Genomic DNA, 15,476 nt, shown 5'->3' with positions numbered 1-15,476 from the left:
TGTTCTCCTATAATAAAAAATAAAATAAAATATGAAACCAAAAATAGAAATTTATTTTTTAAATTCTGTGATTTGATGATTTTGCCCAAAGAACCGTTCTGTTTCGATGCAGCAGATCAAATCTGGAATAATGTGATAACGTGGCGTTCTATCATTGGCAGAGGAGACGGTCACACTGAGCCTGATTGCATCCTGCTACACAACACAAGACCATAGACTCTGAACAACAACCCACATTAGCTTTCCTGCTAAAGTCTCCTTCTTATCTAACTTACAAACATGAAAACACGTCTTGTCCTGCACCTTAGATTGTTGAATGAGTGAGCAAACACACATTCACCGGGGAAAAATGCACCGCTGACGTCAGTTAGCAGTAGCTAATTAGCTGCTCAGCTGCAGCATGTAAACATACCTGAAAATGTCACTTTTCTGTTAGCGACACACTGTCTGTCCATGACGTGTATGTACAGCAGTTATGTATGATGTATCAATGCCTGCCAGCTCAATAGACGACCAATATGAAAAAGATCCTGTCTGTAAAACTTGGGTGCCATCTTTGTGCCTGGTATCCAGTTCCTACAATACATCTATGGTTCCCATCTTTGTGCTAAGCTAACCAGCTGTTAGGTCGAGCTTCATATTGAACATGGAAACCTGAATATTGATCATCTTATGTAACTCATGGCAACAAAACAACTAAGTGTTATATCAAACAATTCTTTTAAAGTCACGTTTTTTGTTGACTTTCTTTTCATCTTTTGTGTTTCTGACTCAGGTCTCATCGTACTGTCCTTGATGGTGTGCTGGCTTCCCAACCAGATCCGTCGTCTTATGATGGCCACCATGCCCAAGTCCGAGTGGAGTGATTCCTTCTTCTGGAGCTACATCACCCTCCATCCTGTGGCCGACAGTTTCTTCTACATCAGCTCGGTCCTCAACCCTTTCCTTTACAACCTGTCCTCCAGGCAGTTCAGGGAGGTCTTTATGCAGGTGCTGCGGTGCCACCTCACTATCGAACACATCAACAAGCGGACTGTGAAGGGCTCCAACGCTGCCTCTGCACGCTCCTTTCGGCCCCTGCTGTTCAAGTCGCTGCATCGCGGCCGGGGGAACCAATCCACGATTTCACAAGAGAAAGCTCCTCCCACCTTCACAACGTTTCAGACGCAAAGGGACTCAGGAATGGATTCAAATACTCAATCTCTCAGCCTGACGGAAGACGTGGATTCAGCTGTCACAGGAAGGACAGATGTATCATCAGAGACTGAAGTATAATGTGCTGTACAATTTAATGCAACACAGTAAACAGTAAAACAAAGATGGCAGAAATAGCTTTTTCCAAGGACTCTTGTGCTGTGCCATCTGCAACAAATATACAGATATTCCTTAGACACAGTAAACACATTACAAAGAGTTAAGTTAGAAATTTCCATAACAGATCACACTCAGCTGACAATTTGGCACAACAGAAAGCTCGATGGGACTTCTCAGAGAGACATTTGTTATCAAGTCAGAACATGATTGTACAAAAGCTCAAATATTCAGTTAGGAATGAAGCTTAAAGGTGAAAGTTAAAGATACTCGGTGGAGTTTGTGACCACTAGAGGGACTACAGAACAATGTTAAGACGGCTCAGGAACATCGCTGATGTACACCAGCCCGAAACCTTTTTTTTCTATAAACAATCATTACAAAAGAAACGTCTGTGAAATGATGAATAAAACTTTCTTTAAGGTCCAATAAAAAGTCTTGAAGAGCCATTCAAAACAGTTTCACGTGTACGGGGAGCCAGATGACGTCTGTAAAAATGCAAAAGCCTGAAAAACATTTTCGGTGAGCAACTTTCACTGGAATCAACTGGTATTTTATGCTTTGAGTGAATAACCAATCAGATGTCCCAATGATGTAATGCAGTTATGTATGTGAAGTTGATATATTGATGGATGTAAAAAATAAAGGAGTAGTAAACTGCATGTTGTTGACGTAGAGAAGGTATTAAGACATTAAGGGCGTTTTCAGACCTGTTCTCTTTAGTTCAGTCGTATCGAACTCTAGTTTGTCTTCCTCTGTGGTGCAATTTGTTTGAGCAGATCTGAACACAGTAATCGCACTCCAGTCCGGACCAAAACAACCGCAAGGAGGCCCTTTAGAGGAGGTGGTCTCGGTCTGGACCCAAATGAACTCTGGAGCGGTTTGTATGTGGTGGAAATGTGATCCAACATCAATCCGACACAACTATTAGGCGAACTCTGCAAGTTTGAGGTAAACAGCTCCTGTAGCATTTTGGTTCGCTTGGATTTTTCGCTGTGTGAAAAAAAAAACTGATTCGGACCAGAGCAAGTTAACTTTAGGTTTGAAAACGCCCAAAGAGTGACAAAACCATAAGCATATCATCAACTAGGGCCGTCTTTGATCACAGTATTCAGTTGTCTGTATGTAAACTATGTGACATCATAGCACTGACAGTCGTGGCGGTGAAGCATTAAACGCAGCAATGCATCAGCAAAGACGGGCAAGTAAGCTAATGTAAACATGGACGTAAGCAAAGCATGTCTCGAAATATTTAAAAAACTGGCTTCGCGAATCTTTTATGAGGAAAGAAAAGCATCAAGTACACGCTAAATGTCTTTTTGTGAACACCAAATGTAAACAAAACCGTGTTTCTTTACAAGAAAACTCCACAGAGTACCTTTAAGATCAAATCACTTATCAACATTAACTGCTCAAATCAGCAAAGCAGACCGTTTTTTTTTTTTTTTGATTACATACAACTTTTTAGCACATCACATCACCTCATATGTTTGGCCCTGAAATAATCTCTGTACATCCAAATCACTGCACAAAACACACCTGGTTCCCTAATCACAGGTAACAAGTATATCTAAAAGGATAACGTTAGAACTTCTTTCAGGGTCATAAAGTCCAAAGTGGCCACAGTGCAAAATTCCCAAAAATTCCTCATACTATCACATTTACTGCACTACTGTCCCTCCACCTCAATGCAAACTGTATTGATTTCAGTTATTAGAGGGTGTAAAGAAGATGTGCTAAGTAGTTTCAAAGAGGTTGCGTGTATTAACAAGCTTTATCTACAGCATTTTTGAACAGACTGCAAAAGCTGTTACAGAACTAGTGGAAGAAAAGCTGCAAACATGATGTTATTATACCTGTTAGGTGGTATATAATATAATATAATATAATATAGCTGTAGGTGGCTTTAATATAATCTCTGGTATGTTTTTCTTTATCTGGTAGTATTTATCCAGACTGCAGTTTTCTTTAACCAGTCTCACATATAACACATTATCATTATCATACATCTTTTTCAGTTCATAAATACTCATACAACTGTTGATTGTTCCACATAATTGTATTTATACAGAATAAATCACGGAGTTGTTTATTCTGGAGATATTTTTTCTAAGGCTCAGAGAATGAATGATGAATTCTTCTTCCCTGCAGTATGTCTTATTTCATCTTACAGTATAATAAATAAAGACAAACGAGAACGAGTTGACTGCTTCTCAACAAAATATAGAAGTTTCATCCACAGCAGCGTCCTCCACCTCGCCTCACCTCACACAGCTCCAGCATGAGATGATCAAACCTGCCAGTGCAGTGTTGTTTTTGTTGCTTTTTTTTGACATTTGGAAAACAAGCTTGAAGAGAACAAATACTATACAAAGCGTCCTCACATTTCAAAGTATGCATTCTTCATCTGTCTCAGTTAATACAGTTCCAGTTCGGGTCTTCTCTACCGTTAGAGGTGCAACATTTTCATCTCAGTGTGTGAAGGTCTGTCAGCACAGACTGCAAGACAGCAGGAGGAGAATGAAAAGGGAAAACACAGGGAGCTGCGGTTTGGTCAGGGTAATGGCGGCGGACGGTTGGGGTCGTTTCTTCTGGCGTGGTCCATTACACAGCGGCGTGTTACAGCAGGTGATGCACACTGAGTTGAGCTTGCCGGTGCAGAACTGCTGGTAGCCAGAAGAAGCTATGAGACAAGCTCCTGATGAGGCGCAGGATTTGCGGTAGTGTATCCCTGAAAGAAAAAAACGACACAAATGGGAGCGTTAGGCTCATAATCAGAGGATTAGAGGTTGTATATGTGTGTGTGTGTGTGTGTGTGTGTGTGTGTGTGTGAAAGAGAGCGAGAACAAAGAGAAATTGTGAGATTTGTTCCTGTAATTGAGGATAAATATGATATATTATTTCATCAAGGGGATCCAAGCTTAAAGGGAAACATGATTTTCAACATCTCCATATCATTGGGCTCCGTTAGCAGTCCTAACACTCAGCTGTCTTTGTTGTCTGTAAAACACTGAAGAAGCTCTTAAAGAATTTGCATAAAACTGTCATTGTATAATCAGTCCATGAATGAGGGAAACTACAACAAATCTTACATCTTGTGTTTTAGATAGATACTTTGATGCTATTAGTGCAAAACTGTTACTGACAGTCACATGACTGGATGTGTCTTCTGGGTATATTATTTACAATAAGTACAGTATATACAAAAAACAGAAGATAAATAAATAAATTAAATGAAAAAACCATCAGATAAATAGATAAAAAGAACAAACTTAGATAAATAGATCAACCTGATCAAACTGTGAAAAATAGGCTGATATGAGTAAACAATATGGAAAGAGAGAGAATGCAAATATTACCATTCAAGATATGTCAAATATAAATAAACATATAGACACAAGAAGGAAATTAAATGAATTGAGAATATTAAAGGTATGAGCAGCTAGTATGATTTAAACATGGTAAATAAAATGGAAACAACTGCTGGTCTCAGTGGATGTGACTTCCCTTCTTATATGCTGAAGAAATTTATAGATAAAACTTAACTTCAAGTTCAATGCAGCCAAAGCAGTAACCAGCACTAGAGTGTAGTGATTTACTGTGTGGACTGTAACACAGCTGGTTATGTCCCACAGCAGCATCCATCCTGAACACTGTGCAGTTGTTCATGACATGTTTCATGACTGGAGATACACAAGTTTGGTGTTTGAAGTCTCTTCATGTGTCAGACCGCCACTTGGCTCAACTGTGTCTCCTGCAGTAGAAATTACATTTGTATACTAAATTATTTTCCTAACTGCATTGCATTGGCAGATCACTGCCTGGATTATGTTTTTTTTTTTTTTAAATGAATGAAGCTCTACATTTATAGTCTGAGCCCTGCTTGTTGTTAGTTTTAAGCAACAAAATCCCTTTGATTAGTGAAAGATCATGGTTTCATTTAAATGTCAATACATTTTTGCTTCAAGTCACTGCAGACTTTTTTTTCTGTATTAAACTAAAACCACAAACTTTCCTGTAACTGTAACCAAATGCTTCCAGTTCCTAAACATAACCATTAAAAGTTTAATAATGCTGTAATTCTATCGCTTTCCTGGGAGACAGAGAGGGACGACTGCATTCTGATTGGTCGGTTGATCAGTATGGCAGTGTATCAGCGCAACAGCAAACAATAAAATATGTGGTCACTGAACATTTCATTCATATGTTCAGTATAAACATTTTACGACTTCCCAAATACATCAACATTTCCTTGTTTATATTTAGTATCATATAACATAAAATAACAGACAACCTCCTCTGTCCTTAAACCTTCGATTCAAATAAGGAAAAACTCCACAAAAAATCCTTAAATGGTGGAAAAAACAAACAAACAAACAAAAAAAATCAGATCAAAAAGACAGACATGAATAAAAAATCTGAAGATTGACACTGAAAACCATCATAATGCAAAAAAAATCAAAATACAATAAGATCATAAGATTGTTAGATTATATTTTTTTAATATCCGTGTTTTATTTTTCAGTGGAACTTGTTTCAGTGCAAATATAACTTTTTCAAGTTTCAATGCCAATGTTTCCTTTTTCAGTTCAGGTTTTGTTTTCAATGCCAAAACCTTCCTGTTCTGTTCTGGCTCCGCACGGAGGAAGGATCTTTCTTCCAGGACGCACAGACATAAAATAGATGTTTGTACAGAAGAGACCAAGAAAGCAAAATTACAGAAACACAGCAGGATGACAAAATAGATAGATAGATTGATAACCTACATGAAGATAGATAGATAGATAACAAAGTAACCTTTTATTATCAATCACATATCATTATCCTTGATTCAGCAACTACCTAGCTATTTATTAATTAGAAGTTTGTTTGTAACTTGTTCTTTATTACATTTGTGCATATTTTGTTCAGTGCTACTTCTTGATTTATTGTGGATCCATCTGTGGCCATGAAAAGCTCCAAAGATCTTGAGGCTTTGTGAGTTTTTGTGCATAAATGTTTTATGATTGAACATTTTTCTCCTCAGACTCTGACTGGACTCTGATTTATTTACAGATAATATGTACAAAAATGAATGTGAGGCTTTTATGTGTAGTTTTGGTGAAAGAAAAATTCTCAGAACTATATTTTATTAAAATCCATTTCCATTTTCAAAGCTCTTCTGAATAGCAACTGTGACCATTTCAGTTGCCAGAGCAGGGGTCTGTTTTAAAAATACATTATTGAACATTATTTAAATTCCTCGACAATGTTCATGCTGGGTTCACTACCCCCAGTTAATCATGTTTCAAGTATTTTATATGCAATAGTGATAAGTCTGATCATCAAAAATATAAATAGCTGTATATAACTCAAAAGAGAGAGAGAAAAATGGGTCCAATACATACCTACACACACAAGTCTGTGTAGGCATGCCAAACATATAATCACATTAATACATATCCACCCATCAACATGTACCCATATACATTAAAGGAGGATGTATCATGCACATTTCCAGGTCTATATTTATATTCTGGGGCTCTACTGGAATATCTTTGCATATTTACAGTTGAAAATACTCCTTATTTATCTTATTCTGGCTCTTTATGCAGCGCCTTGGTTCAGCCTCCGTCTGAAACAGGCCGTTTTAGCTTCTGTCTCTTTAAGGCCCGCCTTCCAGCGGCTCCAGAGTCTACGTCAACAAACCATGCAACAAACAGTAGTAGTAGGATTTCACTACTTTTTCTCATTCATTACTCGAAATGGAAACTTCTCAAATACACCTGTACATGTTTGAGCTTGAAACCATTTCAAAATATGAGAGTGGACAACCTGAACAACACATAGAAAAACCTTAGCAACAACCTTAGCAACAACCTTAGCAACAAAGGCTACAGAGCGGACGCAGCTCGTCAGCAAAGTAGGAAAAAAATGTTGCGAGCGAAACGTTTGGAGCAGGTTGAAGCCCTGGTGTTTGACTTGCAGGGAGAATTTCTGTGTATGTTAAACTCAAGTTTTGGACCTTTGACCATGTTTAACATAGATATCCGACATCATAACAGTATACAATGAACAGAAAACCAAAAAAACGCACAATATGTCTTCTTTGATTTCATCTGTTGTCTCCATGATTTCGCCATGATTGCTCAGCCATTTAGCCCATCTTGTTTCGAAACATTCAATATTGCCTCAGATTTTTTATCTGATTTTCTCTGTGTTTTTAATCTGCTCAACTCATTATTTCCATGTACAGTATCTCTGGTTGGGCTTCACTTCTGCCTCCAAGTTCTTGTTATTACTTTCAAAGAACTTATTGTCAGTATTCTAGGTAAATATGTGTCCTTTTGATCTGTTATTTCAGGAGGCGTCACACCTAATTACATCTGAACTCATAGAAATGAACATAATACATTTTATTTCACGCCAATCCAGTATGATTTTAATATTTCACATGGCCAAATATGTGGGTGAAGTTTACATAGATTACATAGATTAGTACAATAGTTTACCAGCTTTTGACACCAAACGGGATTCTTTGGACACCAGTAGTCCACAGGCTGTTAGTCTGGACTGGTTTTCTGTGCTGATAGTAGTTTGTTCTACTGGTACGTAACAGGTTAATGGAATTTATTGCCGGACTTCTTGTAGACATGTAACTGGACATTTTTTACCGTCAAATCAGGCTTTTTAATGCTGTTACACGGGACAATTTTCAGCATTTTACTGTTTTAACCCAAACCATGATCTTCCTCTAACTCTAACCAAGTGGTTTTTCTGTTTAAATCCAAACCATTTTAACCCAAACCATGGGAAGGACTGGTGTATCACCTGCAAGCAAAAATGTTCCTCCATTTTGAAACAATTTGAATTTGATCACATGATCCTGCACAATCAATACCAATGTGCATGTATATTAATTCCAAAAAATACCAACAATAAAAGGACTACTGGCACAGAGCAATCCGTACCACCAGCCACTTCCTTTTTTTTAAAATCCTAATTTGTTCTGTAAAGTAATGATTTACTTGAAAAGCTTGTTGGAACATGTCAAAGTTGTTTGTGAGGTTACTGGAGGGAAGCTGACATTTAACTTCAAAGAAATTTAGATATGAGCTCATGAACTTCCAATAACCCTTTTAATGTTTCCCTCTCATCTCCACCCGAGTGCAACAGATAGAGGCAGAGTAACACCAGCAGAACTACATGTCCATTTAAATTGTGCATCCTCCCGTGTCCCAGACACTGCAAAGGGTAAATGGACTGCAGTTATGCATATAGCGCCTTTTTATCTTAACGGACAAAGCACTTTACAATTTTTTCCTCTAATTCTCATTTACCCATTCACACACACAATCACACACTGATGGTCTGACCATCGGGTGCAACATGGGGTTCAGTGTCTTGCTCAAGGACACTTCGACACTTTGACAGGAAGAGCCAGGGATCAAACCACCAACCCTGCGGTTAGTGGACGACCCGCTCTACCTCCTGAACCAAGAAATATCAGCGGGGCTCCCAGAAGGTGTTGAGTAATCCAGCAGTAATGTGAAAAAGTGTGAAATGCTGCAAAGCTCTGGAAGGAAATGTCCCATCATATTACAAAAATCTGGAGATTAAACGTTGACTCACATTGTGTTTATAAAATCTCTAATTTTAACTGTTTCAATGGATCTCTGATGTTTTCAGTTCAAAACCCTAAAATGATCATTAACATTATGGAGAAAAAAGGAAACTGTGGAACAAATATGTGAAATAACTGAAAGTAAGAAAACCCTACTTTCATAATTGGCTCTGTAATCTGTTGGTTTTTTTTATCTCAAACAGTAATTGGAAAATAGCATGAGGTGATAACACGGGTAGTCAGTGGAAAATGAGGTGCGGTAAACGTGCCGCTGACAGAGAATACAGATCTGATGGCTTCTATCACCTCAAACAATCACTTACCAACCACATTTCTCTGTGTGCGAAGCAAACTCCTGTTCAAACTCTTTATTCTCATTCATAGTTTCACACAGAAACTTTAAACCATTCACCAACCTTCATACATACTCATATTAGTTCAGCTTTTTTATACCTGTCATAGTTTTTCAGTTGTCAGAAGTGAAGTCTTCTCAGTTTTTTTTCATTGGTGTTTATTGGTTGGAATGACGTCACACAATCTCCCTTCAGCTCTTGAATTTATTTTTGACTATTTTCAGTGGTCACGTCATGCTTTTTATGATTTTCTGTTATTTTTATCCTGTTATGATGTCAGATGTGAGGGGAACGTATGAAAAAATGCTCCCTGCAAGTCAAAATGTCTCTGCTGCTTCAACGCTTCAACATCAATAGGAAATTTAATTGCATTTTAGTGATTTCAACTCTTACTCCTCACGCCTACAGGATCCTCCGGCTCAGTCGTTGTTTCAATGTCCGCTGGAAATGTTTGGAAACGTTTCAGAAGTGCTGGGATGGGACGGGGCAGAAAAATAACTTGATAGATAAAATCCTCAGACTTTTATTCTTTATGGATTGTAGATTATTTGTCTATGAACAGGAACAGATGTACGGTTTTCAACATTAATGGATGCATATATGTAGATTTTGTTTGGATTTGTATACTGTGTTTTATGCTTATGGGGCTGTGTTTGTATATTTGTTGTATTTCCATTGTTGGATATCTTCTGGAGTGTTGTTTGTGGGCTGTTTATTATCGAGTTTGGATGATTTTGATGTATTGTGCTGTTGGATGTTTGTGGGTTTAAATGCCAGAATTGTCGGTTTGTTGTTGATTAACATGTCTGAATAATTCCTTGAGATAATGGGTCACGTACATGGCCAGACAAGAAAATAAAACTATTCATCTTCATCACCAATACTGCGCACTACGTGAGGCAGGTAACATAAACACTCAGGCACATAACTTAACTGGAAGCATACAATTTACCCAGTGCAGCTTTTATCCAATGAAAAGCTAACAGTATTTAGTCTTACAGCAGCTTGAGACTTAATACAGTGTTTCATGTCTTTTAGAGTTCAGCGGTAGCAGCTGAGACGTCTAAAAACAAACAGAACAGGAAAGAAATGTGCAGAGACATGCTGCAGACTGATGCCAATTACTTTCTATTTGAAACATCTGTCAGGAAACTTAAAGGAATACCGAATAATTGAGCTGATAAAAGAGGTTTGGATCAACACATCTTTATCACAGCATCCCGCTAAGAAGACAGATTTACCCTTCAGTCTGTCTTTCTTTCTTTCTTTCTCATGTTTTACAATATTGTGTTACTACAAGCTGTTTCTTGTATTCAGGCCCTATAAAGACCCGCAGACCCACTTATTGTAGTTGTTTTCAAGCACAGTTTGAACATGAACAAACAGTCCTGAAGAGGTCTAATCAGCCGAAAATAATTGAATTCACCTGTTTGTGCTTCATGACTGCGCGGCGGCTTTTAACGGCTTTGATACACTGTCAGTGTTGTAATAGAGTTGTGAAGTGTGAGGAGCTGCTGGTGTTTTTCTGTATTCCTGTTTCAGTTTTTCCCTTTCAACGATATCCTCAACGAGTGGAAACACTTCCAGGTGTGTTCAAGACTCTTTGAGGTAACGTACGATCATATAGATTTAAGTTATGGCTTAACAGTTTTAATGGTTTCAACTTCCTTTCCGAGAAATCGTGTTTTGTTCACCGTTTTGGCAGACGGCTCTAAATACTACAATACCCATAAGCCTCTGCAGCCAAAGCCAGTCAGAGGTGCGAATTAGAGCGATAATGAATTCAAAATGCTTCGTTGTTGCAAATTGAATTGATTTAAGCTGAATATTTATTTTAATTTGTGCACATCACGGAATTTTAAGCTCGGTGATTTAATGTTTTTTGCTGAAATGCATCTTGGGAGTCGTAGTTAACTTCTGCTTTGAAGTTACACAGTCTTGTTTTTTTAAAATCAATCAGAATCAGATATTTTCCAACACTTTTGTACTAATTATTTAACAAAGGAGAGTTTCATGTTGATCCAAGTAGTCAAAGAGTTCCAACTGTGAGTCATTGTCTTTGGGAAAAATTAATGAGATTTTTACCTCCGGAACGAGGAGTCCTCCTACTGCAGCTCTATTAAAAGTTAAAAAAAAAAGAAGAAAAACACTCCAACAAAGGCAGGAACAGTTTGCACAGCTCGCCTCGGGTTGACTTATTAGAATTACTGTATGAACTGCATCTTCTACAGTCGCTGTGTGAGGATTTAAAATCACATTCAGCAGGCTGACATGGTGACTGAGGAGACTTTAACTGGATCATTTTCCACCTGTGTTTCTCTTAAAGGTTTATTTAATCTGCAGGTGTCTTTGAGAAAAGGTGTGAAATCCTTTACTGGCTTTTCCAGATTTTTTTGCTTTGAATATTGTTTAAAGCTTTACATTTTTTTTTGTTGAAGATGATTTTTAAAACTTATTTCCAACCAAGATACTTCTGGCCGAGAAAAGTGTAGCATTAAATTTTCATATCGACGCACGCAGTGTTAAATCCTGTTAGCAAATATACTTCAATAACAGGCGAAGAATAACTGACTCCAACAGAACTGAAGAAAATGTTCAGTTGAAATGGAGACAAATAAATACCAAATTAAGTAATTTTAGTAGCATTATATTATCTTAGAAATAATAATAATAATGATAATAATAACTTTACTCATATAGCACCTTTTAAAAACAAAGTATACAAAGTGCTTTGACAGACAATAACAGATCTGACCTTAAAAAGATGGCGGCCAAAGGCAAAGAAAGACAATAAAGAGATGATAAAAAGTTTAAAAGAAAGATGAAAAGTTAAAAAAAAAAAAAGAAGTTTAAAAGTAAGATGATCTAAAGACAACATTACATAAAAGCAAGTCTGTAAAAATAGGTTTTAAGAAGTGATTTAAAAGAAGTTACTGATTCTGCGGAGCCTTATCTCCTCAGGCAGGTCGTTCCATAGTTGAGGGTTCCTGATGGAAAAAGCATCTTTAGATTTAAGCCTCGACTTTGGAACAGCCAGAAGGACCCCACCTGGCTTGTACGGGGGTCAGCATATCTGTTATGTAGCTTGGAGCTTCAGACCCAGATGTGCTTTAAAAGTGATCAGTAAAATCTTAAAATCAATTCTAAAACGAACAGAGAGTCAACGGAGAAAAGCCAGAATCGGGGTGATGTGATGTCATCTGTTAAAACCAGTAAGAAATAACTTAATTTACTTTAAATATATTTAAACTGCACAAAAATGTTTTATTTATTATTATTTAAATGGTGTGTGCTAGTTTATTTTTACATACAATTGCATTTAATTGACATGAAATTAATCTAAAGATAATTACATTATGTCCAATTTTGATTCCTCTAATAATTGATCACTAATAGTTTACATTGATGGCCAAAGAGCAAAACCTCCTATCTCAAAAATGCACTTTTTTGAGAAAACTAAAAAAAACGTTTTCTTGCAGAATGCTATTTGTTAAGGATACCCAATACATAAAACACTGTTTTTGGATCATATTATTATACTATGTGTTAACAATACCAACTAGATATTAATGCCTCATGTGCAGATAGGAGCTTTTGCACTTGGTGCAAGTTGGAAGAGGTTCTACAAAACGATGCTCTAAATTAAGTTAATAATTAAAATTAAATTAAAAATAAAATTAAGTTTGTTTTCAGGTAAAAAGATGTCGTAAATGTAATAATTACTACATTGTAGTACACTACGGTCAGAATTCCTTAAATTCAGTGTATTTGCTTCCTTGTCCACTGGAAGTGGATGTGCAGTGATTCGTGCTGTAGCCTCTCTACACACTCAGGGACTCTGCGTTGTGTTTTTGTTTTGTTTTGTGACTTTTCTGTCACAACGAAAGGCGGGATTATCTTGCAGACATACTGAATATGAGCAGCCTTCCTTGTTCTCATCATCCAAAGTGAAATCCGCCAATCAGAAAATTTTGCAGATAGGAGGTTTCGCGCTTTGGCCATCGAATTTATTTTTAATAAACTCTTTATAAATGCTAAAAGGTGAGACAGTCTGAATGAAGTGACATAATTTGCTGTTAAAATACTTCATCTATATGTGTTAAAAAATGTGACTTTCAGTGTCATAGTAACAATGAAGTGACAATGTACCACCGAAGTGAAGTATTACATCCACAAATAAGCTGGAGCTGTCCCAGCAGATAAATGTGTGGAGACAGTGCAGCACTTAACATACAATGAAACTGAGCTCAGGCACAAACACCTGAACCCTGCTGATGCTGAACGTCTCTCAGAGACTCAGGAGAAGATTTCAGTGGAGCCGACTCTCTGATACCGAACTACAGTATCTCCTGGTTTTGTGTTATTGTACAGATCAAGTAAATAATACAACTTTAAAAGGTTGAAAAGACACAATCAGAGGGGTATTCTTCAACTGTAAAACCGCCTAATTAGATGACGATGTTCATAGCGTTGCCCCCTCAAATTCCGGGGTTTAGATATCATTAAAGATTCCCTCCAGACAAGAAGAAACTTTGTGAAAAGCAGCTTTTTTTTTACTGTCAAACTCAAGCACAGTGAAGCTCAAACATCAAACTGAAGGACGCAGATAATTACTGGTAACAGCTTGGTTGAGTGTGAACATTAACATATTCATTGTGAAACTGTGCCCTCTTAAAAAAAAAAAAAAGACGTTAACTGTTAAATATGTGATTCATTACTTTGAGATTATGCATCGCCAGAGGAACTGCTCTCACGACAAAAAACACTCAAATATCATACAGTCGGTCTAACACATGGTGATTTTATTTGTACCAGTTATGTGATTCAGAGGGGAGACACTTGTTTAAAGAGCTCGGAGTTCATTTAATTTGTGCGTGGGAATTCTAAAATTCAGCACTTCAATTATAAATGATGCTGTTGAGTAGATTTATGGGGGCAAGAGTGAAATCTCTCATCAACTTTGAAGCACTGACAGAAAAAGTCTAATGAGACTCAACATGGTCAGCTGCACGAAAGAAGAGTGAGTCCAATACGTCCGAGTGTCTGGAGAACCGCTGATTGCTCCGCTAAATGAGATTTTTTTTTACCAAATAAATCAAGCAATAACTGACACTGGTTGTATTTCTGTGGGTTTGAAAAAAAAAAAAAAAGAAGCAAAGAATAGAGTCAACACAAGCATTTGGTTTAAAGGATGAGTTCACAGTTTTTCAAGTGTGTCTTAAAACAACTGGCTATTAAAAGATCCCCTTTAAATGTAAGTGATGGAGGCCAAAATCCACAATGGGTTCATCTGAAGCTTATATGAGGCTTCAGCAGTCTGAGTTAGTCATATCAAGTGGATATCTGACACATTTACAGTCTTTTTAGCATCAAATTCCCTCTTTGTGTTTCCTCAGACAGTGTTTCCCTGTTGAGCTGCAGGTGGAAGTATAGTAACAAAAAGAGGAACTTTGGCACTAAAAAGACTGTAACATTGAAAGATATCTACTTGATTTGACTCATTTGGATGCTGAAGCTTCATATTAGCTTCAGATAAACTTTTAAAAGACATTTTTGCACAGAGGGAGGACTGTGGATTTTGTCCTCCATCACATACATTGTAAGTGCATTATGAAGGGATCTTCTAATGGTCAGTATGAACAGGAGGAATGATTACAGCAATGTTATATGTAGTACCTGTTCTCCTGTTAAAATTCCCCTGAAACAAGTACATTTTTGCACAGAAGGAGTGATTAAAGCAAGAAAAACATGTTTCAATGTTCATTTGGGCTCCTGACTGTTGTTTTAAGACAGACCCTTAATAATTGGAGTTGATGTCTGCTGTCAAACTGAAAATTCATGCTACATATATGTTGAAACTCCAGTAGTTATATACAGTACAATGTATTACAGTAGTTTGTTTTTGTATCTTGCTTTGAATTATAAAGCATTGTAATAACATTGACTCTACTGTCCTTGAAACAAGGAGAAAAGTCAACTGTTTCTTGGATCCAGTTGTGTTTCACCTGCAGTTTGGTGGACGTTTATCAATCTTCTCAGTCCGGTTTATTATCAGTCTAAATCAAACTTGACTAAGCAGTGAAATTAGATGGCGGCTGTTATATGAGCCGACATAAAGATGTCATCCAGATGAATGTTCAGTAGGGATGATAAAATGAACAGCGGGAATTTCTGGTAATAAAAGCCAGAATTTCATTTCAAAGTTCTGT

The 15,476-nt window shown here is 37.2% G+C and overlaps 2 protein-coding genes across 3 annotated transcripts in view; one reads left to right on the top strand and one right to left on the bottom strand.

Annotated features, from left to right (window-relative positions):
* The window catches only part of gpr39 (G protein-coupled receptor 39), a 42,406-nt gene extending 40,788 nt beyond the window's left edge, over positions 1 to 1,618 (top strand). The window contains exon 2 of the mRNA XM_042427210.1: positions 776 to 1,618. Within this exon, the coding sequence (XP_042283144.1) occupies positions 776 to 1,275 (500 nt within the window). The 3' untranslated portion in view covers positions 1,276 to 1,618. The remainder of the gene's footprint in view (positions 1 to 775) is intronic.
* Positions 1,619 to 1,624: 6 nt separating this feature from the next.
* The window catches only part of LOC121907575 (ly6/PLAUR domain-containing protein 1-like), a 28,239-nt gene continuing 14,387 nt past the window's right edge, over positions 1,625 to 15,476 (bottom strand). For both annotated transcript variants that reach the window (XM_042427211.1, XM_042427212.1), the window contains exon 3: positions 1,625 to 4,042. In XM_042427211.1, the coding sequence (XP_042283145.1) occupies positions 3,801 to 4,042 (242 nt within the window). In that variant the 3' untranslated portion in view covers positions 1,625 to 3,800. The remainder of the gene's footprint in view (positions 4,043 to 15,476) is intronic.

This window comes from Thunnus maccoyii, chromosome 11 (assembly GCF_910596095.1).
Source record: "Thunnus maccoyii chromosome 11, fThuMac1.1, whole genome shotgun sequence".
Classification (NCBI taxonomy): Eukaryota; Metazoa; Chordata; class Actinopteri; order Scombriformes; family Scombridae; genus Thunnus; species Thunnus maccoyii.
This window is presented reverse-complemented; position numbering and strand designations above follow the sequence as displayed.